This window comes from Cetorhinus maximus, chromosome 14, assembly GCF_964194155.1.
Source record: "Cetorhinus maximus chromosome 14, sCetMax3.hap1.1, whole genome shotgun sequence".
In the NCBI taxonomy this organism is placed as follows: domain Eukaryota; kingdom Metazoa; phylum Chordata; class Chondrichthyes; order Lamniformes; family Cetorhinidae; genus Cetorhinus; species Cetorhinus maximus.
The window spans coordinates 23,239,181-23,265,369 of record NC_135892.1 but is presented as its reverse complement, the minus strand read 5'-3'; the positions used below and the strand labels follow the sequence as shown (position 1 = coordinate 23,265,369).

At 40.9% G+C, this 26,189-nt stretch overlaps 1 protein-coding gene across 3 annotated transcripts in view; it reads left to right on the top strand.

The window, feature by feature from the left end:
• The window catches only part of dhx57 (DEAH (Asp-Glu-Ala-Asp/His) box polypeptide 57), a 95,163-nt gene that overhangs the window by 42,082 nt on the left and 26,892 nt on the right, over positions 1-26,189 (top strand). For all 3 annotated transcript variants that reach the window (XM_078556663.1, XM_078556661.1, XM_078556662.1), the window contains 6 exons: positions 2,702-2,835; positions 8,727-8,781; positions 10,240-10,451; positions 20,841-20,957; positions 21,959-22,055; positions 25,024-25,197. In XM_078556663.1, coding sequence (XP_078412789.1) covers positions 2,702-2,835; positions 8,727-8,781; positions 10,240-10,451; positions 20,841-20,957; positions 21,959-22,055; positions 25,024-25,197 — 789 coding nt within the window. The remainder of the gene's footprint in view (positions 1-2,701; positions 2,836-8,726; positions 8,782-10,239; positions 10,452-20,840; positions 20,958-21,958; positions 22,056-25,023; positions 25,198-26,189) is intronic.

Genomic DNA, 26,189 nt, shown 5'->3' with positions numbered 1-26,189 from the left:
AAACCAAACTGCATGTATTCAGATCAGTTTCTTTTCAACGTTCAGGAGGCATTTATTTTGCCTTTATGTTTATACTTGGATAACATATGCTATAGAACATTGGTCAGGCTCCATCTGGTGTACCGCTTTCGTTTTTAGGCCATGCCCTTGGAAGGTGTGTAACACAAATTCACCAGAATCATGTCAGAGCTTAGAGGGTTAAATTATGAGGACAGTTTGCATAAATCCTAAATTGAGATTGAGGGGTGATCTGAGTGAGGAGCCATGATAGTGGGAGGTGGAAATGAGAGGGAGAGGCATTTAAAGAGCAGATGAAGCAAACTAGCACCTAGTGGCCTAAGCCCCTCCCCTGGGTCTGTCAACCCTATCTTCTTATGGAGAGAAAAAACCCATACAGCCCAGAGAAATATTCAGCTTCAATTCACCCAGATCAGAGATGCTTAAAATGTTAAAAGAATTGATCGTTTCTCCCCATCTACCTTAACTCCTCTGGTGTGGATATTAAGAACAAAGGAACATAATCTTAAAATGAAAGCCAGACAATTTGGAAGGGAAATCAGGAAGCATTTTTCACAAAGGGTGGTATAATTTTGGAACTTTCTCTCCCCCACCACCCCCATCCCCTCCATTCACCTTCAAAAGGATAATGGGATACTTGGAATTTTCAAGACTGAGATTGATATATTTTGTTTTTAAGTAAGCCGATCAAGCAATTTGGCACATGGGCAGGAAAATGGAGTGGAGGTGCAGATCTGCCGTGATCTAATTAAAGGGTTCTCAATTGTGAATCTATGAGGAGGTCTCGAGGGGTCTGTCAAAAGTGTAGCCTTTTGCGGTCTCCTTCCTGCCCATTTTCAGTGTCTGCGTTGTGAGTGGATGATCTCACATGGCAGCAACGGATCAGTTTTTTAAAAAATGGTTATTTGATGAATGTATGAGGGGAGTTTGTGAAAGAAATCTGTGTGGAAAGAAAGATGCAGGAAGATACCCCGCAAGATATGAGAGATGAAGCAGACGAGTATGTCTTGTTGTCTATGGCCTATCTCTAGTGAAGTAATAATGAAGTGATTGAAATATCAACTTTTTGATGAGCACTAGGTTATAACATTTGTTAAAAAGATAAATAATAATACAGAAATAAATAATAAGTATTTAAAAATAAATAAATAAAGGGTTTGGTCCTTGGGCCCCAACTATCTACAATCTATATTACTGACTTGGATTCAGGGATAGAAGGTACTGTAGCTAAATTTTCAGATGACACCAAAATAGGTGGGAAAGTAAGTTGCAATGAAGAAGTAAGAAATTTACAAATGGATATGGACAGGTTAGGTGAATGGGCCAAAATTTGGCAGGTGGAGTTTAACGTGGATAAGTGTGAGGTTATCCATTTTGGTCGGAAGAATAAAAAGGCGACTTATTATTTAAATGGAGAGAAACTTCAGAATGCTTCAGTGCAGAGGGATCTGGGTGTCTTCGTGCATGATTGCTGAAAGCTAGTGTGCAGGAACAGCAGGTAATAAGGAAGGCAAATGGAATTTTGGCATTTATTGCTAAATGAATAGAGTATAGAAATAGGGAAGTGTTGTTGAAACTGTACACGGCATTGGTGAGACCGCACCTGGAGTACTGTGCACAGTTTTTATCCCCTTACTTGAGGAAGGATGTAGTTGCACTGGAGGCGGTTCAGAGGAGGTTCACTAGATTGATTCCAGAGATGCGGGGCTTGTCTTATGAGGAGAGATTGAGCAGTTTAGGCCTATACTCGCTAGAGTTTAGAAGGATGAGAGGAGATCTAATTGAGGTATATAAGATGCTAAAGGGGATAGACAAAGTAGACGTGGAGCGGATGTTTCCCCTTGTGGGGCATTCTAGAACGAGAGGCCATAGTTTTAGGCTAAGGGATGGTAGATTTAAATCAGAGATGAGGAGGGATTACTTTTCTCAAAGGGTCGTGAGTCTGTGGAATTCACTACCTCAGAGTGCAGTGGATGCCAGGACGCTGAATAAATTTAAGGAGGAGATAGACAGATTTTTAATTGGTAACGGGTTGAAAGGGCGGGGAATTGGAGTTGAGGCCGAAATGAGATCAGCCGGGGCAGGCCTGAGGGGCTGAATTGCCTACTCCTGCTCCTAGTTCTTATGTTCTTATGAATTCTCCATGATTGTGGAGAGAATTGGCAGTTCTGACAATTAATTACACATTTGTGTTCTGTTTTCAAGGTCAACTGTTATATCACAGAATGTTACAGCATAGAAGGAGGCTATTCGGCCATTGTGTCTATACAGGCCATTCAAATGAGCAGCTCACCTATTGCTACTCCTCCGTAACCCTGCACATTCTTCCTTTTCAGACAACAGTGTAATTCCCCTTTAAATGCCTTGATTGAACCTGCCCTCACCATACTTTCAGGCAGTGCATCCAGACATCAAACACTCACGGCGTGAAGAAGTTTTTCCTCATGTTGCTTTTGCTTCTTTTGCCAATTACTTTAAATCTGTGATCTCTTCACAAGTGGGGACGGTTTCTCCCTATCTACTCTGTCCAAACCCTCATGATTTTGCATACCTCTATCAAATCTCCTCTCAGCCTTCTCTTCCCCAAGGAAAATATTACTGTTCAATTTTAGTGTGCATCTTATATGCAGATATTACGTATATATTTTAGCCTGAACTTAAATGTATGTTGGTTGTATTGTAGCGACTTTTTGCTGTTGGTGCTGAAGGATCTGATAATGTCTCGGCATGATCTGCGCATTGTCCTGATGAGTGCAACTCTGAATGCACAGCTATTCACAGAGTACTTCAATTTTTGCCCCAATATTCATATTCCAGGTAGGATTTGATCTATGTAATGTAAACGTTTGCTTTAAAGTCGCACTCCTTACCTTGTCTAAATTACAGGAGTATTGGATCCATAAATAATACACTGTGAATTATTTGTTTAATTCAAGGGCATGTTGTAAATGGGCATATTCCAAGAGTCTAGTCTCCTCTATATTTTGCTTGCAAGATCAGAAATTGACGTATGCTGTTATCTGAAGATAAATGCCCCACACCATGAGCAACATAAAATTCTGCCTGCTTAACAAAAAAGCAGAGATGGGACAGAACGGTGAAAAGCAGATCACCCCATGTATTCTTGTGCATGTTCTCATGGTCATTTTATAGTGTCATTAGCATTGCCCAAGGCCTCAGAATAGATTGTACATGGCTTAACAATGCATAAATCAAACAGAAAATGATTATAAGAAACTACTTTTATTGCACATATGTGGATAAAAAAAACTATATGTGCTTGAGAAAAAGGGACTGCAATAACCATGGGTGACTTTAACCTACGTATAAACTGGAAAAATCAGATTGGCAGTAGTAGCCTGGATGAGGAGTTCATAGAATGCTTTTGAGATAGTTTCTTAGAACAGCATGTTCTGGAGCCAACTGGAGAGTAGGTTATATTAGATTTGTAGTTGTGTAATGTGACAGGATTAACTAATGACCTCAGAATAAAGGCAGCCCTAGGTAGCAGCGACCCCAGTATGATTGAATTTTACATCTAGTTTGAAAGGGAGAATAGTGGGTTTAAGACTAGTATTTAAAATTTAAATAAGAGCAACTATATGGGGATGAAAGCTGAGTTAGCTGAAGTGAACTGGGATACTAGACTAGGGGATAGATTGATAGAGAAGCAGTGGCAGACATTTAAGGGGATATTTCAGGATACTCAGAGTAAGTATATTCCTACTATAAACAAAAATTCTAAAAGGAGGACCCGCCATTCGTGGTTAACTAAAGAAGTTAGGGAAAGCATCAAACTTAGAAAAAGCATACAGCTACGCAAAGATGAGTGGCAGGTCAGATGATCGGTCAGAATATAAAGAATGGCAGAGAATGACTAAAAGATTAATCAGGAGAAAAAAATTAGAGTATGAAAGGAAGCTAGCTAGAAATGTCAAACCGGAAAGCAAGGGTTTTTACAGGTGTTTAAACAGGAAAAGAGTTGGTAAAGTGAGTGTTGGTCCTCTAGAGAATGAGAATGGGGAGTTAATAATAGATAATAAGGAAATTAAATGAACAAACATTTTGCATCACTATAGAGGAAACAAAAAATATTCCAGTAATAGCTGTAAATTGGGAGGTGGAGGGGAGAGAGGAACTTGGTGAAATTACAATCACTAGGGAAGTGAGCAAACTGATGGAGCTGTGGGCTGACAAGTCTCCGGGTCCAGATGGACTTCATCCTAGTTTCTTAAAAAAGGTAGCTAATAAAGTAGTAGATGCGTTGGTGTTAATTTTCCAAAATTCCCTAGATTCTGGAAAGGTTTCATCAGGCTGGAAAGTAGAAAATATAATCCCTCTATTCAAGAAGGGAGGGAGGCAGAATACAGAAAACTAACTATAGGCCGGTTAGATTGACGTCTGCCATGGGGAAGGTGTTAGAATCGATCATTAAAGATGTTATAGCTGGGCATTCAGAAAAGCTCAAGGTAATTGGGAAGAGTAAGCATGGTTTTATGAAAGGAAAATAGTGTTTAACCAATTTATTAGAGTCCTTTAAAGGAGTAACGAGTGCAGTGGCTAGAAGGGAGCCTGTAGACATACTGTACTTGATTTCCAGAAAGCATTTGATAAGGCGTCACATTAAAGGTTATTGCGGAAAATAAAAGCTCATAATGCAGGGGGTAGCACATTAGTCTGGATAGAAGATTGTTTTCTGCCAGCCAGCCGGAGTATGCATAAGTGGGTCTTTGTCTGACTGGCAGGATGTGACGAGGAGAGTCCCACAGGGGTCTGTACTGGGGCCTCAACTTTTTACAATTTACATCAATGACTTAGATGAGGGGAGTGAAGGCATGGTAGCTAAATTTGCAGATGGCACAAAGATAGGTAGGAAAGTATGTTGTGAAGAAAACATAAGGAGCTTGCAGACGGATATAGATAAATTGAGTGAGTGGGCAAAAATCTGGCAGATGAAGTATAACGTGGGAAAGCGTGAAGTTGTTCACTTTGGCAGGAAGAATAAAAAAGCAGAGTATTAATTAAACGGAGAACAACTGCAGAATTCTGAGGTGCAGAGGGATCTAGGTGTTCTAGTGCATGAGTCACAAAGTTAGTATGATGGTACAGCATGTAATCAAGGCGGCTAATGGAATACCATCCTTTATTACGAGGGAATTGAACATAAAAGTAAGGATATTATGCTTCAGATACACAAGGGATTGGTGAGATCGCATCTTGAATACTGTGTGCAGTTTTGGTCTCCTTATTTAAGGAAGGATGTAAATGCATTGGAGGTGGTTCAGAGGAGGTTTACTAAATTGATACCTGGGATGAGCGGGTTGTCTTATGAAGATAGGTTGGACAGGCTGGGCTTGTTTCCACTTGAGTTTAGAAGAGTGAGGGGTGACTTGATTGAAGTATGTAAGATCCTGAATGGCCTTGACAAGGTGGACATGGAATGGATGTTTCCTCTTGTGGGTGAATCCAGAACTAGGAGACACTATCTTAAAATTAGGGGTTGCCCTTATAGGACAGAGATGAGGAGAAGTTTTATCTGAGGGCTATGCAACTTTGGAACTCTCTGCAGCAGAAGACTGTAGAGGCGGGGTCACTGAATATTTTTAAGGCAGAGTTTGACAGATTCTTGTTAGGCAAGGGAGTCAGATGTTATTGGGGGTAGACGGGAATGTGAAACTCGAAACACTAACATCAGCCATGATCATATTGAATGGCAGAACAGGCTCGAAGGGCCGAATGGCCTACTTCTCCGATTTCTTATGTTCACTTGTAGATTCAGTTGAAAATGAAAGATGCACATAATAAATTGAAATATTTGTACCCTGGAAATCCAAATTCATTGCAGCAACTACTTACACTAATAGCGCCATTACTACTTCACAAAGTGGAATTAGACACGGAACAGGATTTTGGGAGGGAGTTGGGGGAGATGAGACAAGGTTAAGAGGAAGCTTTTGAACTTGGAGAGAGAAGGGGAAAGATAATGGGCTTTTAGAACAGCAGATTTCAAGTATGGGGCATATAATGACTGGTCTTTGCCACTAATGGAATGTGTAATTCACAGAAGACTTGATTCTGCAAAGCAAAGGATGCCGACTGGAACATAGTGTTGGAGAAGAGATAAGCTGAGGCACATCTAAGGAAGGAATTATAGAAGAGGATGAGGATTTGGAAATCAATGCAACAACAATTTCTTTTAATATAAAATATTCCAAGGGACTTCACAGGAGTGTTATGAAGCAAAATTGGACACTGAGCCACATAAGAAATTAAGGTAGATGACCAAAGGTTGGTCCAAGAGATCGGTTTTAAAGAACTTCTTCAAGAAAGAAAGAGAGGTAGAGAGGTTTAGATGTTGAGGCGATAGAAAGAGTACAGCACAGATTCAATAGGAATCCTGCCTTGTCAGAAATAAAATGTATAGAAAGGCTCTTAAACTGGGGCTCTTTCCATTAGAAAAGAGGAAATTAAAATCTTTATTTTAAGCTTGGAAAGGTCTTAATCAAATAACCCTGGATTATCTCAATCCAGTTCCTCATAGCCATAGGTCCAAAATACACAATTAACACTAAGCTGACAATTTTACTGTGACAGATCAAGTGATAAATGATATGGAAATTTGAAACATTTCACACTGAGTGCAAGTTTGAGGTTGGGTTGGGATTCTTTAAGGAGCAGGGTAGAGAGAGCTTTACTCTGTGCCATACAGGGTTGTTCCTGACCAGGAGTGTTTGATGAAAAGAGCCCTAATATAAGAGTTTTTCTTCATTTTCTATTTCCTGACAAAAGGCAGCATCTTATTGAATCTGTGCTGTACCCTCTCCATTGTCTTAACATCCTTCCTATAGTTATTACGTAGAAAGTAGTGAGACTGTGGAATACACCACCAGAATTAGTGATTGAAAAACAATTGAAGCAGGGAGTATGACAATATTTAAGGATAGGTGGTTGAAGGAAAGAAGAAAACATGGATATGAGAGCAGGTTAGGATCTTTAGGATTAGGACTGCTGCTCATGAAAAGACACCAACACCCTACAGATTTTGCAACTGGCAAATAGTTTCTGACGGAATTTTCAGCAAAACCTTCCAAAATCCACCAAGTGAGAGTTTGAACCTTCAGACTCAGTGGCAAGTGTGACAAACATCTGACATTATAATGATGACTTCGTCTAGCACTCAGTTCATCCTTGTGTGTATTTTTTTTTGGAGCATATGATGCCTAGGAATAACACAGGATGACTGAGTGCTAGACGGAGTCCAACATTATAATGTCAGCTGTGTCACACTTGCCACTGAGTCTGAAGGTTCAAACCTCACTTGGTGGATTTGAGCAGAAAATCCAGGCAGCAACTCCAGTGCAAATTTGTAGGAGTGTTGCTCACTGTCGATGAAATCTGAGTTCAGCACTCTACCCAGCGGGTGCCCTTTAACACTTTTGATTTTCTAAAACTGTGGATATAAAGACATGTCTGACAAATACCAATCTTTCCTGGGCTCTTCAAAGAATATTTAAAATATTTCAGAAATTTGAGTTTAAAGCTTCTGTAACATTAAGAACAAAAAAAAATGCAGCACCTTGATGTAAAAGTCCAAATTGGATAACTAGATGAAAGTAAACTTAAGTGTTGCTGAATAAAAGACACATGGTGCTGAAACTTTTCGTCTTGCACTTGAGACAGTTCACAAGTATACCAAATATATAGGGAACTACAATTATACTTCATGAGAAGAGTGTGCTGATTGGTTGGCAAGTGGACTCTGAATGGTAGAGGCATTGCTATGAAGAATTCACCAGTTAACTGATGGCTGACAGTTACCTGTCAAGCTTTGTTTAAATTCAAGCCAGGCAGGTTGACTCTGGTCAAGGCATTGCCCTGGGTCAGCATAATTCTTAACACACACAGGATTGTTTAGCAAATGTTGTCCAATCACAGAATCTCAAATAATGTTGGACACTGTTTTTTGAGTTTTACAAGCACAGTACGGTTGGTACCTTGCCTATTGTGAGCAGCTGAAGGGAAATGCTGTTTGATGTGATCTGCCAGCCTTTGGAACATGCAGCCTACATACCTAGCATCGCACTGGCACTGAAATTCATTTACCATATTATTCATATGTGTGATAGGCAAAACCTCTTTTTAGCTTGATGGCAGCATCCTGTTAGTGGTGAACACCACTTGTATCGCTACTGCAGCAATCCCAAATGTGCTGAGAATTATGCTAACAATTTAAGATTATCAGATGGGCTTTGCAGTATGGTGCATTTACACATACTAGAAGCTACATATATTAATACACACTTTTTCTTTGTAAACATAAAGAACATGTACACATTGCACCTGTTTCAACTAAATAGGTGACAGCCTCTCTCTAATTCATTCTCTGGGGCAATGCCATGACCAATCAACGTCAACCTGCCTGCTTTGAAATTAAGCAAAGTTTGGCAGTTAAACTGTAGGTCATCAGTTAACTGGTGCATTCTCCATGGCAACAGCTCTACCAATCAGACTTCACTTGCCAGCCAATCAGCAGTCTCTTCTCATGAAGTGTAAGTTGTTGTTCCCTTTACATTTGGTATTCATGCGAATTGTCCTGATGAGTGCAAGACGAAAAGCTTTGACAATGTATTTTTTTCAGCAATACTCAAGTTTTGTACTACAAGTGACGATTTGTAAATATACTAAATTTTGTCATTCTGGTGTTTTAGGACATACTTTTCCAGTGGATCAATATTTCCTGGAAGATGCACTTGCAATGACTAGGTACGTATTGTTTACATTACATCAGTACATGGCATAAGTGACTACCATACCACTTTTAAATTATTGTGAACTACATTTTCTTTTAAAGCCTACCATAGACTGTACTCAACAATTTAATTTGAAAGAATTTAGCTGTAATTTTAGCCAAACAGAGAATTCAGGCATGTCATTCAGCCATTTTGCCAACGTTTCTACAGTGGATGCAGTCTATGCCTGGGCAGACTTCAGACCTTGCTGCATGTTGACTTGTAGTAGCACTTGAGTCTTTTCATCTCTAATTTTCCTCCTTTTGCACAAATGTACGAATGGTGAAAACTGATCATTTTATACATTTAATGATGTAAGAAGCACAAAATCCAGCTCGACGGAGTACCGCTTTGACAGAGTACTTATTTACCTCGGAATTTGGTACTTGGTGAATGAGGGAATTCAGTGCAGTGAGGGACGAGGGGCTGTTCTGGTCTAACAAGCAGTGGTCTGAGAGGGGGAGCCGGGGACAGCAAGACGTGAGAGCTGAAATATTAATTAGGTAAGCAGGTAGGTGAATTTTGGCCTCTTTTAAATGCTACAGCCAATTTGCACAAAGCAAAGTGCCACAATGTGACAATGACCACATAACTGTTTTAGTGAAGTTGCTAAAAATGAGGGGAACCTTCAAAACAAGATGATGCTATTACTTCATCAAAATAATAAAATTGTGATCCTAATACACTCTGAGAAACACACTACAGCCCTTGAAAGGTGATCCTGATCACCTCAACAAGCTCGTTTTGCGCTTTCTACACCCAGTGAGTGGTACCTTTTTTTCAGTACTTGACTGTAGGTTCTTATTCGGTTATTTCATCAGCTAGACATGTGATCTGATTTCACTGTGGTCATATTATTGTATGTACAGTTATCAACTGGTTCAGGCAGTAAAAGCCATTTTACAATCTGTTAGACAGCTCCAAATGGTCAGTTTCCTGTCCTTGAACTATCAAATTAGAGGCATTGATTTTGTAGAAAATTGAGGCTGTGACATAATTATGTCTGATGAATACTTTGCACATTAATACATCTACATTTCTTCTCATGGTGGTTTCTCCATGCTAGCTGGACCACTCAGAGGTAACCACAAGCTATGCTATCTCAGTTCTAGTTTAAGAGGGGGATTAATAGCTGTATCAAGCAGACTCTGTATTGTAACATGAGTCCTTCCAATAAAGCAAAAATAGTAAATAGACTTCGGACTGTTTGTAGGTCAATGAGCTTTATATACCTGCTCAAAAGAAATAAAAGTTTTCCAAGACCCCAGTTTCTTAACCATATTCTGATACTGAAATTTTTAAGCTCTTGGATTTGGGCAAGTGTATGTGTGCTTCAGTGTTGTGGCCTGGCATTGATTTCATTTCTTGGGGAGAGATCAAAATAATTGAGGTAGTGAATCCTCTGATTAAACTCCCACAACGTTTATTCCAGATATGTTTTGGAAGATAAAAGCCCCTATGCACGAACTGTGAAGCTGAACCAATATGCTGAGTCTTGGGGAGCTAAAGGTAAAAATAACTGGAATTCAGTGGAATCAGTTGAGGAACAGCTAAGATCTTTACGTCTACAGGATCCACCATCAATCAAAGACAGCATCCCAGACCAGCATCTTACTGTTAATCAACTGATGATCCGATACAAAGGTAGGCTTCTATGCAGAAAGAAACACCATTTTTTTCTCCACGAATGTTGTAGGAACAAGTAGCAAAACGACAAAGCGCGTCCTTACAGCATTAGGAGTTAGCTTTGAATCTAGCAAGAGTATAAAATTATAATCTCCACCTCCTCAAGTCTTGTTGGCATCCTTGGCCAAAGTAATTTGGCTAACATCACCAAATTGCTAGTGAATATGTGGCATCATAAGTTTGCAGTCTTACTGAGCAACCCAGAGGGCTCGAGGCTGTGAGAAATGGAAATGTTGTACTTGGTGACCTCCTCCAACCCTACAACCTTCCAAGATCTCTGCATTTCTCTGGTTCTGCCCTCTTGTCCATGCCCAATTTCCTTTCCTCTACCATTGGGCGGTCGTGCCTTCAGCTACTTTATCCTACAGCTCTTGAATTCCCTCCCTAAACCTCTCCACCTCTTTCTCCTTTTTAAGATGCTGCTTAAAACCAATCTCTTTGACCAAGTTTTTGGTCACGCGTTCTGATATCTCTATGTGGCTCAGTCTCGCACTTGTTTTGTTATGCTCCTGTGAAGCTCTTGGGATGTTTTTATTGCATTAAAAGTGCTAATAAATGCAAAATGTTGTTGCACAGTTGTCAATGTTTTACTGGTGTTGGAGTTGAGGTGCATTGTTAGGACAAGTAGAGTTTAGGTTAGCTAATTGGCTTAAGGGGTGTATTGAGCTATGCTGTCATTGACCAGGACATGTACAATATAAACACTGGGAAGAAAATAGGTTTCACCAATAAGTGCTGTCATTCATCAAAAAAGTATTTAAAGGTTTTTGTTAAAAAGACTGATGGTTCTAATTAACAAACATGAAACATTCATTCGTTCACTTTTTCTACCACAGTTGATTGAGATAATCTTATCAAGGATCCATGGCTATCCAAAACATTAGTTTCCCTAAAATGACAGATAAGGAATCCAATGCAATCCCATCTATCTTATTGTCCTCGACCTCTGAGCTTGTAACGCGTTTTCCGCACCGTCTTTCTCCATTGTCTCTCCCCCAATGTTCGGTTCAGTGGTACTTCCCGCACTTGGTTCCGCTCATGCCTCTCTGATTGTAGCAAGAGCATTTCCAAAAATGAATTTTGGCCTGGCCCTCACACCATTGTCAACATGGGGTCAAAGGAAACTGGTTTCAGTGAGCAGCTTAAACACAGACAAGGAGTTCGGCCTATTTTGTGATTTGTACTGTTAAGCACTTTGTGTTCCAACTTGGTTGCATAAAACCCCTATCAGCTACTTGTATAATACAACAGATGCAACTTTTTTTCTGTGTATATAACTATAATCGACAATAATTAAACATACACTTAGCAGCACATGCGGTAAAACTTTTTGCATTCAGAGCTCAGGGTTTCAGTGTTCTGAGGACCATGACTCGGCAGTTACTGTTTTACATCTGTTTTCCAATCCTATTATGTTTCAGCATTCAACATTTCTACCAATGATTTTATGTATCCTGCTGATCAAATCCTTAGTCTGAACACTGCATCAGAAATTCATGAGCTGTTAGAGACCTCCTAATACTTGTTACCTTTCCATTACACAAGGCCTTATCCCTTTCAACAGATGTTGTCTTGTATGTAGCTATTTATGTATGAGTATTATAACTCTTTCCCTTCCACCTCCATCTTTACAGATACCTAACCATCATAAGAATGTCAGATCTCTTCTACATGCTGTGAAGTTTAAAAAGGAATAGATTTGTACACAGCATTCCCCCTGAGACTATACCTGTGCCATGTCCATGCTCATCACTTTCTTGGATTCCTCTAGCTTTGTATCCCAAGATCCAGGCAGACTTCCACATTGCTGCTGATACTGAGCTCACTGAAACAAGAGCAATCCACTCCTGCTCCTAGATCACTCTTAGGTGTTGTCCAGTAACCTGGACCAAATTAGATTATCCTTATTCTCTTCTACCTCCCAACTGATTTCCAATCTATGTCATAAGGTTACCTCCAATTCTGTGTGCCCTAATGTTTGCTAATAATCACTTGTGTAGATCCTTAAATGCTTTCTGGAAGCCCATGTAGCTAACATCCACAGACACTCTCCTTTCCACCATGTTAATGACCTCCTCAAATGGCTTTGTTATATTAGTTAGACAAGACAAATCCACACTGTCTCTCTTTGACTAGCTAATATTTGTCCAAGTGCTCAGTCAATCTGTTTCTGATTGTAGATTCCAGTAACGTTCCTACAATTTGATGTTAAAACAAAGTTACCTGCTGTCTCCCTCCCTCCCTTAAATAATGGAGTGACATTTTTAATTTTCCAATGTAATCTAAAGAGCTTTGAAAAATGAAGGCTAAAGTAACTGACAGGAATAGCAATTGCTCTTTCATTGTGTTATCAGCAACAGATCACACGGGATGCTAATTGTATATTAATTGTCTTTAAGTGTATGCAGGTGATGGGCTATAACTGGGAATTCACTTGATCCCCTATAAGCACAGACTAAAGCGATAGTTGTTGAGTTAGGGGATGTATGCTTGTGTAACTCTGTAAATAAGTTATAGAATTGTGTGAAGATTGGCACCAGTTCTACCTTTTACCAACTGGCTTTGTGGGGTAGAATATGTGATGCCACCATGTCTTGTCTAGGAGGCAGGAACACATTAGACTAATAATATTAGCTAAAACAGATCAATTTATTTGCAAGTGGGCAAATGCACTAATGCAACAAGTTGCTGAAAGTACAATATTTAAAGCAAATATTTTTAAAAATCGAATCAAGGAGGCTAAAATGCCAGCAGCAGCTTGCATTTATATATCACCTTTAACTTGATGTGAATGTCCCATCAGGACTGCTAACCACAAATGCATATTTATTACATGGCTTAATAAGCAACCAGCCATTTGGATGAAATTGTCTTCTGTAAACTTATACACAATTGTATGTGGTTAATGTGAAATTCCAGTCCACAGTTCCGATCTCTAAAACTAATGCTAAGTAGGGCTTGAGGAGATTGTGAGTCACAGAGCATGTGACTTACAAGGATTAACGCTTCACAGACTAGAATTGGGTGCCAAACATTAGAAGAATTAGAAGAGATGTCCAAAACTATGCTTGAAAATGTAGGTTTTAAGGAAATAGAGAAAGAAAGAACTTGCAATCCTTTCATGACCTTGGGAAAACCCAAAGCACTTTACAGCTAATGAAGCATTTTTGAAATTTAGCCATTCTTGTAATGTAGGAAACATAGCAACCAATTTATGCACAACAATGTCATACAAACAGTAATGTGATAATGGAGGCAGATAATCATTGACAGGTTAATCATAACACCCAACTCCATCTCTTCACCTCCATTATCCAGCTAGTTGGGACTGTTCATCTGGTTCTATTCCTAACTATCCAGTCATAGCCAGCGAATCACCTGAAATGGCCACCCTACATGCTCCCGCATCATTCACTCTGGAATTCCCAAGCCTCCTATTTCTTATATTCATGTTGGACCACAGTGACATCGTCTGGAAACGTGTCATGTATGCTGACAATACTCAGCTCTACCTCACCGCCACCTCTCTGACCTCGCTACTGCCTCTGATTTGACGCACTGCTTGTCCAACATCCAGTGCTGGATGAACAGAAATTTTATGAGCAAAATATTGGGAAGACCAAAGCCATTGCCTTCGGTCCCTACCAAAATCTCCATTTCCACACCATCTTGCACCTCTACCCCTGGCAACTCGGAAGCTGAACTAGACCACTTAAAACCTTGGTGTCATATTTGACCTCAATGAGATTTCAACCACAAATTTGCCTCATCATCAAAGCTGCTGACTTCCACTTCTGTAACATCATCTCTGTCCCTGTCTCAATTCGTCTGTTGCTGAAATACTCATACCTGCCTTCGTTGCCTGCAGACTTAACTATTCAAATGCTCTCCTGGCTAGCCTCTGATTTGTCACCCAAAACTCTACTGCCCTTATCCTCACTCGTGCCAGGCTGTTCCGGTACACTGGCATCCACTCAGCAATGAGGAAAATTGTCTAGGTATGTCCTGTCTACAAAAAACAGGAGAAATCCAACCTTGCCAATTACTGCCCTATCAGTCTACTCTTGATCATCAGCAAAGTGATGGAAGGGGTTGTGGGTTCTGCCAGGGACACTCAGCTCCTGACCTCATTACAGCCTTGGATCCAAACATGGACAAAAGAGCTGAACTCCACAAGTGAGATGAGAGTGACTGGTCTTGACATCCAGGCAACATTTGACCAAGTAGGGCATTAAGGAACCCTAGAAAAACTGGAGTAAATGGGAATCTGAGGGAAAACTCTCTACTGGTTGGAGTCATACTTAGCACAAAGGAAGATGGTTGTGGTTGTTGGAGGTCAATCATCTCAGTCCCGAGGCATTGCTGCAGGAGTTCCTCAGTAGGATCCTAGGCCCAATAATCTTCAGCTGCTTCATCAATGACCTTCCCTCCATCATAAGGTCAGAGTGGGGATGTTCACTGATGATTCCACAATGCTCAACACCGTTCGTGACCCCTCTGACACTACAGCAGTCCCAATCTATATGCAGCAAGACCTGGACAATATTCAGACTTGGGCTGATAAGTGCCAGATAACATCTGTGCCATACAAGTGCCAGGCAATGACCATCTAAAACAAGAGAGAATCTAACCATCTCCGTTTGACATTCAATGCAATTCGATTGCTGACTCCCCCTCTATCAACATTCTGAGGGTTACTGTTGAACCTGAACTGGACCAGCCACATAAATATTGTGGCCTCAAGAGCAGATCAGAGGCTTGGAATTCTGCAGAGAGTAACTCGCCTGACTCCCCAAAGTCTGTCCGCCATCTACAAGGCACAAGTGAGGAGTGTGATGGAATATTTTCCACTTGCCTGGATGAGTGTAGCTGCAACAGCACTTGAGAAGCTTGACACCATCCAGGACAAAGCAGCTTGTTTGATTGGCACCCCATCCACCATCTTAAACACTCACTCCCTCCACCACTGATGCACAGTGACAACAATGTTTACCATCTTAAGATGCACTGCATCGACCCACCAAGACTGCTTCGACAGCATCTTCCAAACCCATGACCTCTGCCACCTGGTAAGACAAGGGCAGCAAATGCATGACAACACCACCACCTGTAATTCCCCTCCAAGCCACATACCATCCTGATTTGGAACCATATCGCCGTTTCTTCACTGTTGCTGGATCAAAATCCTGGACCTCCCTTCCTAACAGCACTTTGGGCATACCAGCACCACATGGACAGCAGTGTTTCAAGAAGGCATCTCTCCACCACCTTCTGGAGGGCAATTGGGGATGGGAAAAAAATGCTGGCCTGACCAGCGATGCCCACATACTGTGAATGAATGAATTAAGTCCCTTTCACTCGTCATCCCTGTGCTCGCTGACCTACGTTGGTTCCCAGTCAGACAAATCTTGATTTTAAAATTCTCATCTGGTTTTCAAACACCTCCATGGTCCTGCACCTACCTATCTCTGTAATTTCCTCCAGCCCTCCAACCCCCTGAAATCTCCCTGCTGGGCCTTTTACACATGTCTGATTTTCATCGCTCCACCATTGGCAGCTATGCCTTCAGCTGCTTATGCCCTAAGCTCTGGAATTCCCTCTTAAACCTCTCTGCTTCTCCTCCTTTGAGATGCTCCTTAAAACTTACCTCTTTGACCAATCTTTTGTTCATTTTTCCTAATATCTCCTTTTGTGCTTGGTGTCAAATTTTGTTTAATAGGCTCATATGAATTGCCTGGGGATGTTTCACTATGATAAAAGTACTATGTAAATGCAAGAATTTGTTTATTATTATCATCTGTTTTAATGATGTTGGTGAGGGATAAATATTGGCCAGGATGCCAGAAAGAACTCCTCTTCTTCAAATAGTGATTGTTTTCCAGTCTCATCTGAAAGGCAGCATCTGCAGCTGAGCAGCTCTCTCTCAATACTACACTGAAGTGTCTGCCAAGATTGTGCTTAAGACTGTTTAGGTGGGGCTTAAACCTATGATGTTCTGTCTGAGTGGTGAATGCTAGCACTGAGCCAAAGCTGAAGCTTAGAAGGCTCTTAAAGACCAAGGAGAAGCAGAATAATGAAGAGGTTTAAGGACATAGTTCTGAAATCAAGGTTCAAGACAGCTGAATGTTGTACCATCAATGGTGCAATGGAAAGAGTAAGGATTTTAGGAGGCCTGTGTCAGAGGACCAAAAAGCACAGGTATGAGGAGCTTGCAGATGTCAGTGGGAGCAAGGCAATGGATGGATTTGTATTTGAGGTCAAAAGATTTTCAGCATGGTGCACTCAGAGTGAGAGTTATCTTCACAAACAGGAGCGAAGGGTGAATGAGACTTCGGGCCAAATGTGGAGTTTTAAATAAGCTGGAGCTTGTGTGTAGAAGAAAGCTGATGAATGTGTTTGCTTAGGACTGTGGATTTGAGCCTTAGCACAGGATCAAACAGGACACAGAGTTTAAACAGATTAGGTCACTTATAAAATTTGATGTACGCCAGGGAAGAAAACTGAATCTGAGAAGGCTTTTTGGCAGGAGCTGAATAAGATTGCTTTGGCCTTGCTGGTGTTCAGCTGGAGAAAGTTCTGGTCTATCCATGACCAAGAGTTAACTCATCTGTTCTCTTTACTGATGCTACCTGACTTGCTGAATGATTCCAGCATTTTCTTTTTTAAAAATTTTATTCTTGACTAACAGCACTAGGATAGCCATGGAGTTAAAGGTTTTAATGTTTGAGAAATAGAACAGTGAATTTTAATCATATACGTGCTTGCCTATTAATAATGTTACAAAGGGGCAACATGTGAATGAGAAAAAGAATAAAATCTTGGGCTACCTTGGAAATGATCATTCTATATGTATACGAAATGAGGGCGAGGATTTTGTATCAATTCTTTCATCATCTTGCTCCACCCTACTTCTGCATTCTCCTCCACATCCTGATTAGGCCTCCTTTCAAGGCTTGATGAGTATTTAAATCTTTCCTCACTGTTGCCCTTCACAATGTCATCCAAACACCTTGAATGTTGTACACACGTAGTCGTTGTTTATCCTCTCTCTATATATTGTTAGAAGTAGGGTTATTATTTGGTACCATCTAATACTGAAAAATTACCAAACTTCATAATGGGCTTACTGTTTATACTTTTATAAAAGTCGAATTTTTGAGCCCAATTTTTCAGGCCAAAGGTCATAGGGTTGACTTTTATATGGGTAATGTTTGAGGTAAAAACATAAAATGCTGGAAATACTCATCAGGTCAGACAGCATCTATGGAGAAAAACAGAGTTAACGTTTCAGGTTGTGATGACCCTGGGTAAGATGTTTATCATTAGGGTGAATGATCCATCTCTGCCTCATCTTGAGATGCCAGCCTTCAGCCAATTCAGTTCATTCCACGTGATTTCAAAAAACGGCTGAAGGCACTGGATACTGCAAAGGCTTTGGCCCTGACGACGTCCCAGCAATATACAGAAGACTTGTGCTCCAGAAATAGCTGTGCCGCAAACCAAGCTATCCCAGTACGACAACTCTGGCATCTACCTGACAATGTGGAAAAGTGCCCAGGTATGTCCTGTCCACAAAAGGCAGGACAAATCCAATCAAGCCAGTTACCACCCCGTCAGCTGCCTCTCAGTCGTCAGCAAAGTGATGGAATGTCTTGTCGGCAGTGCTATCAAGCAGCACTTACACAGCAGTAATCTGCCCGCTGATGCTCAGTTTGGGTTCCACCAGGGCCACTCCTGACCTCAGTACAGCCTTGGTCCAAACATGGACAAAAGAGCTGAACTCCAGAGGTGAGGTGAGAGTGGCTGCCCTTGACAGGAAGGCAGCATTTTACTGAGTGTGACATCAAGAAGCCCTGGCAAACTTGGAGTCAATGGGAATCGCAGGGAAAACTCGCCACTGGTTGGAGTCATTCCTGACACAAAGGAAGATGGTTGTGGTTGTTGCGGGCCAATCATCTCTGTCCCAGGACATTGCTCTGCATGAGTTCCTCAGGGTTGTTTCCTAGGCCCAACCATTGTCATCAATGCTTCATCAGCAACCTTCCCTCCATGATAAGGTCAGGGTAGGGACGTTCCCTGATGATTGCAGAGTGTTCAGTACCTTTTGCAATGCCTCAAATGCTGAACAGTCTGTTGTCTTATGCAGCAAGACCTGGACAACATTCAGGCTTGGGATGAAAACTGGCAAATAACATTCGCACTAGACAAGTGCCAGGCAATGACCGTCTCCAACAACAGAGAATCTGATCTCCCCTTGAGCTTCAATGGCATTACCATTGCTGAATCCCCACTATAGCAACATCCTGAGGGTTACCATTGACCAGAAACTGAGCTGGACCATCCATATAAATACTGTCGCTGCAAAAGCAAGTCATACTGGGAATTATGAGATGAGTAATTCATCTCCTGATTCCCCAAAGCCTGTCCACCATCTACCCATCACAAGTCAGGACAACGAGGAATACTCTGCACTTGCCTGGATGAGTGCAGCTCCAACAACACACTCAAGAAGCTCAACACCATCCAGGACAAAGAAGTTCACTTGATTGGCAACCCATCCATCACCTTAAACATTCACTCTCTCCACCACCGATGCACAGTGGCAGCAGTGTGTACCATCTACAAGATGCACTGCAACAACTCACCAAGGCTCCTTCCAAACCTGCAGCCCCTTCCACCTAGAAGGACAAGGACACAAGATGCATGGGAACGCCAGCACCTGCAAGTTCCTCTCCAAGCCACGCACTATCCTGACTTGGAACTACATTGTCATTCCTTCATTGTCACTGGGTCAAAATCCTGGAAGTCCCTTCCTAATAGTACTGTGTACCTGCATTAGATGGACCGCAGTAGTTCAGGAAAGCTGTTTACCACTGCCTTCTCAGGGGCATTTAGGGATGGGCAACAAATGTTGGCCTTACCAGCAATGCCCACATCCCATTAAAGAATTAAGTGTTCTGATGAAGGGTCATTGCAACCTGAAACATGAACTCCACAAATGCTTCTGACCTGTTGAGTATTTCCAGCATTTCCTGTTTTTATTTCAGATTTCCAGCATCAGTATTTTGCTTTATTAATATTCGAGATTGACATGCATGCTTGGTTTGGGCCCAAGTGAAATCCAAAAAAGACCGTTGCAATGGAATATAGTAAAATCCAATAACAATGAGGTCATGTCAATTATCTAGCATTTATTTTCACACCAAAAGCTGTATACATTTTATCCATATTAATTAGCTAACATTTATTTACCAATGTTCATGTCCATTTGTATTTACAATAAAATCAAATCATTAAAATCCGAGATTATACTTTGGTTCTGAAATTTCTGGCCATTGATCCCTTAAAAGTTAGGGTTGGCTTTTACACAAAGTGTATGAAAAATTATGTTTTTAAGCCAAAAATCATGCTGTGTACTTTTACATGGGATTGACTTTTCACATGAGTATATATGGTACTTTTATTCAACAATATATGCTTTATGAATGTACATTCTGGAAATTAATTTCTGCTTTGTATCTTAAATATTTCACCACTTAATAAATTTAAACAAGTTGTATTTATGCTAAATTTCATAAATTACTTGATCTGTTCAGTCTCTTGGTTCCTTTCCAAAGTGAGTGTTCCGGGAGCAACACCTGTATTTGGAAATCTTGATACTATCATTTCCCAAACACACAAATATTTTAGATTTTTCATCAGCTCTTAGCTCCTTCAAAAGTAGCCAGTTGGGAAATTGCATGTCTACTCCACGATACTTTGTACTCTTCTTTCCTACTTTATGGGGACATTTGTGGAATGATTTTATTCTATTTATTATCATTCCAAAGATAGGAACAATGTCAGACAAGTAAGGATCCTCAGGTCCATCAAACCTGTCCCCCACAACTGGCGATGTCTTGGGTATCATAATACCTACTCTCCACACCCAATCTGAAACCATGTAATCTCCTGGGAAAGATGAAAAACCACAATAAAAGCCCACATCAGTTTTGAGAGGTGTTTTGGAAATTCCTATCTTAAGCTATCAAAACTAGTCCAAGAGGTTACTCCGACCCAGATAATGACTTGCAGAGCTAATCTCTTGAGTGAGGTGATGTCTGCTCCAGCCAGTAATATGTCCAGCTCTTGCTTAAAGAAATTCAGTGAACCACCATCTACTTGGCATTATTCTTAAATGGTACTCAAATTGCCTCCATCAACATTAGGAAGGAGTGAGGTGGAAACCTGTGAATTTCTGTTTACATGCAGTTAGAGTGCATGTTAACTGCACAGCAGCTGGCAATAGCATACATAGTACTGCACTTTCTTGTATTGTTTTGTTAAGTCTGTTTCTTTTCCTTTTAGGGGTTAGTAAATCAGCATTAAAGACTATGGCTGGTATGGACCTGGATAAGATCAACTTGGATTTAATAGAAGCTCTACTAGAGTGGATAGTGGATGGAAAACACAATTACCCTCCAGGTTAGTGGAGCCATGTACAGTCTGCTATGCTGTAATAGCTGTAATTTCTAAGAGAAGCTGTTTAAGCAGCCCTTGACCAACATGTGCCTGATGCTTCAATCTTGTATGCTTAGAGGTCAGTTCTGCTGACACACTTGCCTTGGGGCAAAGCATATGGTGGAGATGCAATTGGGGTGGTGTGCAGTTCTGCCCAAGTTGAAACCTGCTTGGTGTTTCCTGTAAGATGATTGCCATGAACCTCATGGTTGAACAAGAATATTTGCTGAGAGTGCATTGGGAGAAAGAGGAAATCAAAGCTAAGAGAAAATCAATAATTAAAGAAAGACTTGCATTCAAGCAGCACCATTCCTCGATCTCATATCATAGCACTTTGAAGCCAGTTGTTTTACTCTAGGACGCCAGTTCCTGAAAGATAGAACTGGAGCCAACCTTTACACACTTTTATATTTATTTACAGAGTTAGATATTACAAACATATACCTTCGCAAGAATGCCATTTTTAAAGGGAACAACAATTTATATTGCATGAGAAGAGAGTAGAGCCATCACCATGGTGAATGCACAAGGAAACAATTAACTGCCAAGCTTTTGTTTTGACTCTGGTCAAGGCATTGCCCTGGGGAATGAACCAGGGAATGGCTGTTTCCCCAAGCTTTTGTTTAGCTGAAAAAGGCGCAATGCAAAGGACAGGGCCTTGTGTTTGAATATATGTCGCTTCTAGAGGTGATTCCATGATTTGACAGCACTTGCTAAACAATCCTGAATTACACTGACAACCAATTTAAGATTATCAGTCGGGATCGCAGTGTGGCTCACCTACAAGTGCTAAAAGCGAACAGGATAAATAACCTGTTTCATTTTTTTAAGGAAGCTTAGTTTCCTAAAAAAATCTAATTTAGAAACCTTTGCAGCTACAAAGGTACTACAAAGTGTGAGAATAACCAAGCCATGTTTCATGCCTTTGCTATTTTAATTTTAATTTAATTTGATTATTCCAATAGGTGCTGTTTTAATATTCTTGCCTGGCCTGGCAGAAATCAAGTTATTGTATGAACAACTTCAATCTAACCCTTTCTTCAACAATAGGCGCGACAAAAGGTTTGTAACTGAAAGGAGTAAAGTAAGAAGGGCTCTTTGGGACATTTTTGGGTGCCTACTTTAATAAGGATGTCAAGGTCATGAAGAGGAATCTGCAAGAGATTCACTAAGATGAAACCAAAGAAAAATTAACTTAAAAAGCAGGACCTCAATGGTAATGATCTCTGGTTTATTACCTGAGCCATAAGCAAATCTAAATAAGATTAGAGAGATGAATGCGTGGCTCAAAGACTGGGAGAAATGGGTTTCGAATCATGGGCACTGGCATTGGTACTGGGAGATGTGGGAGATGTACCATTGGGATGCTCTTCACCTGAACCGAGCTGGGACCAGTATTCTGGCGAATCATATAACTAGTGCGGTAGAGAGGGCTTTAAACTAAATACTGGGGGGAAGGGATCATGTGAGAGGGGATGTGATAAATCAAAGGGAAACAATGAGGTAATAGAGCAGGGTAGTGATCTGGGTAATGATAACCAGAGTGTGGCAGGAAGGGACAGAGCAAACACACTTAAGAGTGCACGGGAGCCAACCTTTCCACACTTTTATATTTATTTACAGAGTTAGATATTACAATATTACAAACATACACCTTCGCAAGAATGCCAATTTTAAAGGGAACAACAATTTATATTGCATGAGAAGAGAGTATTGATTGGTTGGCAAGTGGACTCTGGTAGAGCCGTTGCCATGGTGAATGCACAAGGAAACAGTTAACTGCCAAGCTTTTGTTTTGACTCTGGTCAAGGCATTGTCCTGGGGAATGAACCAGGGAATGGCTGTTTTCCTAAGCTTTTGTTTAGGAGATAAGACAAGAGATTGCAAAAATGGTAAAAGGACAGAGTTAAAGGTTCTTTATGTGAATGCGTGGAGCACTGGTAACAATATTAATGAATTGTCAGCACAGATAAAAATAAATATGCATGATCTGATAGCTATTACAGAGACGTGGTTGCAAGGTGACCAAGGTTGGGACCTGATTTTTTAAAAATTCATTCATGGATGCAGACATTGCTGGCTAGGGCAGCATTTATTGCCCATCCGTAATTGCCCTTGAGAAGTAGTAGCTGCAGCCTTGAACTGCTGCAGTTCATGTGGTGTAGGTACACTCATAGTGCTGTTAGGGAGGGAGTTCCAGGATTTTGTCCCAGGGACGGTGAAGGAACGGTGATATATTTCCAAGTCATGATGGTGTGGCTTGGAGGGGAACTTCCAGGCGGTAGAGTTCCCATGTGTCTACTGCCCTTGTCCTTCTAGATGGTAGCGATTGTAGGTTTGGAAGGAGTTCTTGGTGAGTTCCTGCGGTGCATCTTGTAGATGGTACACACTGCTGTCACTGTGCACCGGTTGTGGAGGGAGTGAATGTTTGTGGATGGGGTGTCGATCAAATGGGCTGCTTTGTCCTGAATGGTGTCAAGCTTCTTGAGTGTTGTTGGAGCTACACACATCCAGGCAAGTGAAGAGTATTCCATCACACTCCTGACTTGTGCCTTGTACATGGTGGACAAGTTTTGGGGAGTCAGGAGATGACTCTTCCTACTTCCAGCAGGATTTGTAGCCTCTGACCTCCTCTTGTAGCCACAGTATTTATATGGCTAGTCCAGTTCAGTTTCTGGTCAATGGTAATCCCTAAGTTGTTGATAGTGGGGGATTCATTGATGGTAATGCCATTGAATGTCACGGGGAGATGGTTAGATTCTCTCTTGCTAGCGATGGTCATAGTCTGGCACTTGTGTGGCGCAAATGTTAATTGCCACTTGTCAGCCCAAGCCTGGATATTGTCCAGGCTTTGCTGCATTTGGACATGAACTGCTTCAGTATCTGAGGAATTGCAAAATGGTGCTGGACATTGCAATCATCAGCGAACATCCCCACTTCCGACCTGACTTTCTGATAGAAGGAAGGTTATTGATGAAGCAGCTGAAGATGGTTGGACCTAAGATACTCCCTGAGGAACTCCTGCAGTGATGTCCTGGAACTGAGATGATTGACCTCCAACAACCACAACCATCTTCCTTTCTGCTAGGTATGACTCAAACCAGTGGAGAATTTTCCCCCTGATTCCCATTGACTCTAGTTTTGCTAGGGCTCCTTGATGCCACACTCAGTCAAATGTTGCTTTGATGTTAAGGGCAGTCACTCTCACCTCACCTCTGGAGTTCAGCTCTCTTGTCCAAGTTTGAACCTCTAGTCTCTGACTTCTGTTTTCATCCCATAATATAATAGCTGATGCTTCTCTGAACTTTCTTTCCAATTTCCATATTTACCATCCCTCATGCTCTTCCTTCTCCTTACATCTCAGGGTTGAAATCAAGATTAATGACACACCCTTGTACTCATTTTTACCCGAAGCTTCAAAACTGGAACCACATACCTCCCTCGATCTTTTCTTCCTCTACAATCTTAAGTATTTTTAAACCAAATCACTAATTTCTGATAACCCAATTCTTTTTTTTATATAAACTCTTTTCCATCTTGGTATTATCCTGTAAATATGTCATGTTCTCATTTGATTTCACTATGCTACATGTCTGTTGCTTTGAAAAGTAATTTGCATTTGTGTATAGGATCCATATGATATGGGTAGCTGATCCTCTGCTTGCTGAATTTTTAATTCTCGGTCACATTGTAATGGTAGTTGCTCTCCAGAGTCCAAAACCTCACAGAAGAAAAGAACCAGAGGGGAATCACTGAGTTCCAGCAACTGGTTTCAGACCAACAATAGTGAGGCCTCAAGCACAATGCTAATTCAGCATGTTAAGCAGAGAGTGTTCAGCACAGGGATGCAAGTTATTTTTAAACTGTTTTTATGGGCAATTAATAAATTTAACTTGGTGTCCCTGTTTCAGAATTTCTCTGTTCTTGTATTAATACATGGCAAAACAGTTCAACTATCTTTACCATTTTCAAAGTATTGCCAACAAATGTTCTTCGTTGACAATGAAATAAACTGACTGTTCTCTTCCAGGTGTATTATACACCCACTGCACTCTTCACTGTCCAGTGAGGAACAACAAGCTGTCTTCTTGCGTCCTCCAAAAGGAACTACCAAGATTATAATCTCTACCAACATTGCTGAAACTTCAGTCACCATTGATGATGTTGTTTATGTTATTGATTCCGGCAAGATGAAAGAAAAGAGGTACAGAATAATACAATAAAATAATAATTTAAGACTCATTGGAGACAGTAAAACTGTGGGTTAGGGTGCCATCTTTTTATCTATTGAGCAAAATTTCAATCCCGCATAGACAACCACGTTATGTTCAGGGTTATCGCTGTGATTGGTTTAGGGTTGTGTTAACCCAGAGCCTAATGGACTGGCTATCGGTAACACAGCTCATCAAGTCAGGAATTGTAAGGAGGCTGATGATCTCTGGTTGGGGGTAAACTGAGGATGTGCATGAATGGCTATGAAACTAGGACAAAAGAACCAGAGAGGAGATGAGAAGACGTTTCTTTTTACACAACGTCTGGAATGCACAGCCTGAAAGGATGGTGAAGGTGCAAACTTTTTAGGGCTATGAAGAAAGAGCAGCACAGCAGGGCTAATTGGACAGCTCTTTCAAAGAGCTGTCCCAGGCACGATGGACGGAATTAATTCTTGTGCTATGAAAACACCAATACTAGTCTTCATAAATAATTGAGAATATTTTCAAAATAGTTAGGACTAGCATGAGAGATATCTACACCTAATTCAAGTAGGAAGAAAGATTTTCAAGGAACATTAATGCAGCAACTGGAAATAGTTTTAACTAGATGAGTGAGGGGAGGGCAGGGAAGTAATCGGATCCCAGACAGTGCTGATCAAAGGGCACAAGATAGCTAAACGACGGATGTGAATTCATAAACCCAGAGATTTACTAATACTAGAACCCAGGAAAAACAGAAACTGGGGCACATAAAATGAAGCAAATCTCCAATAATATACTAATATGTATGATGGAAGCATTAGTAATAAGTTGCCAGAACTGGAAGCTGTTGTAGTATTGGGGAACTGCAATGTAGTGGAATAACAAAAACATGGCTAAACCCAGATGATGGAAATCAATTTAATATGGAGTACGTACAGAGGTCAGAAAAGGAGGTGGTGTATAGCCACATATTATCAGGGGCAGTTGGGAGGTAAATAAA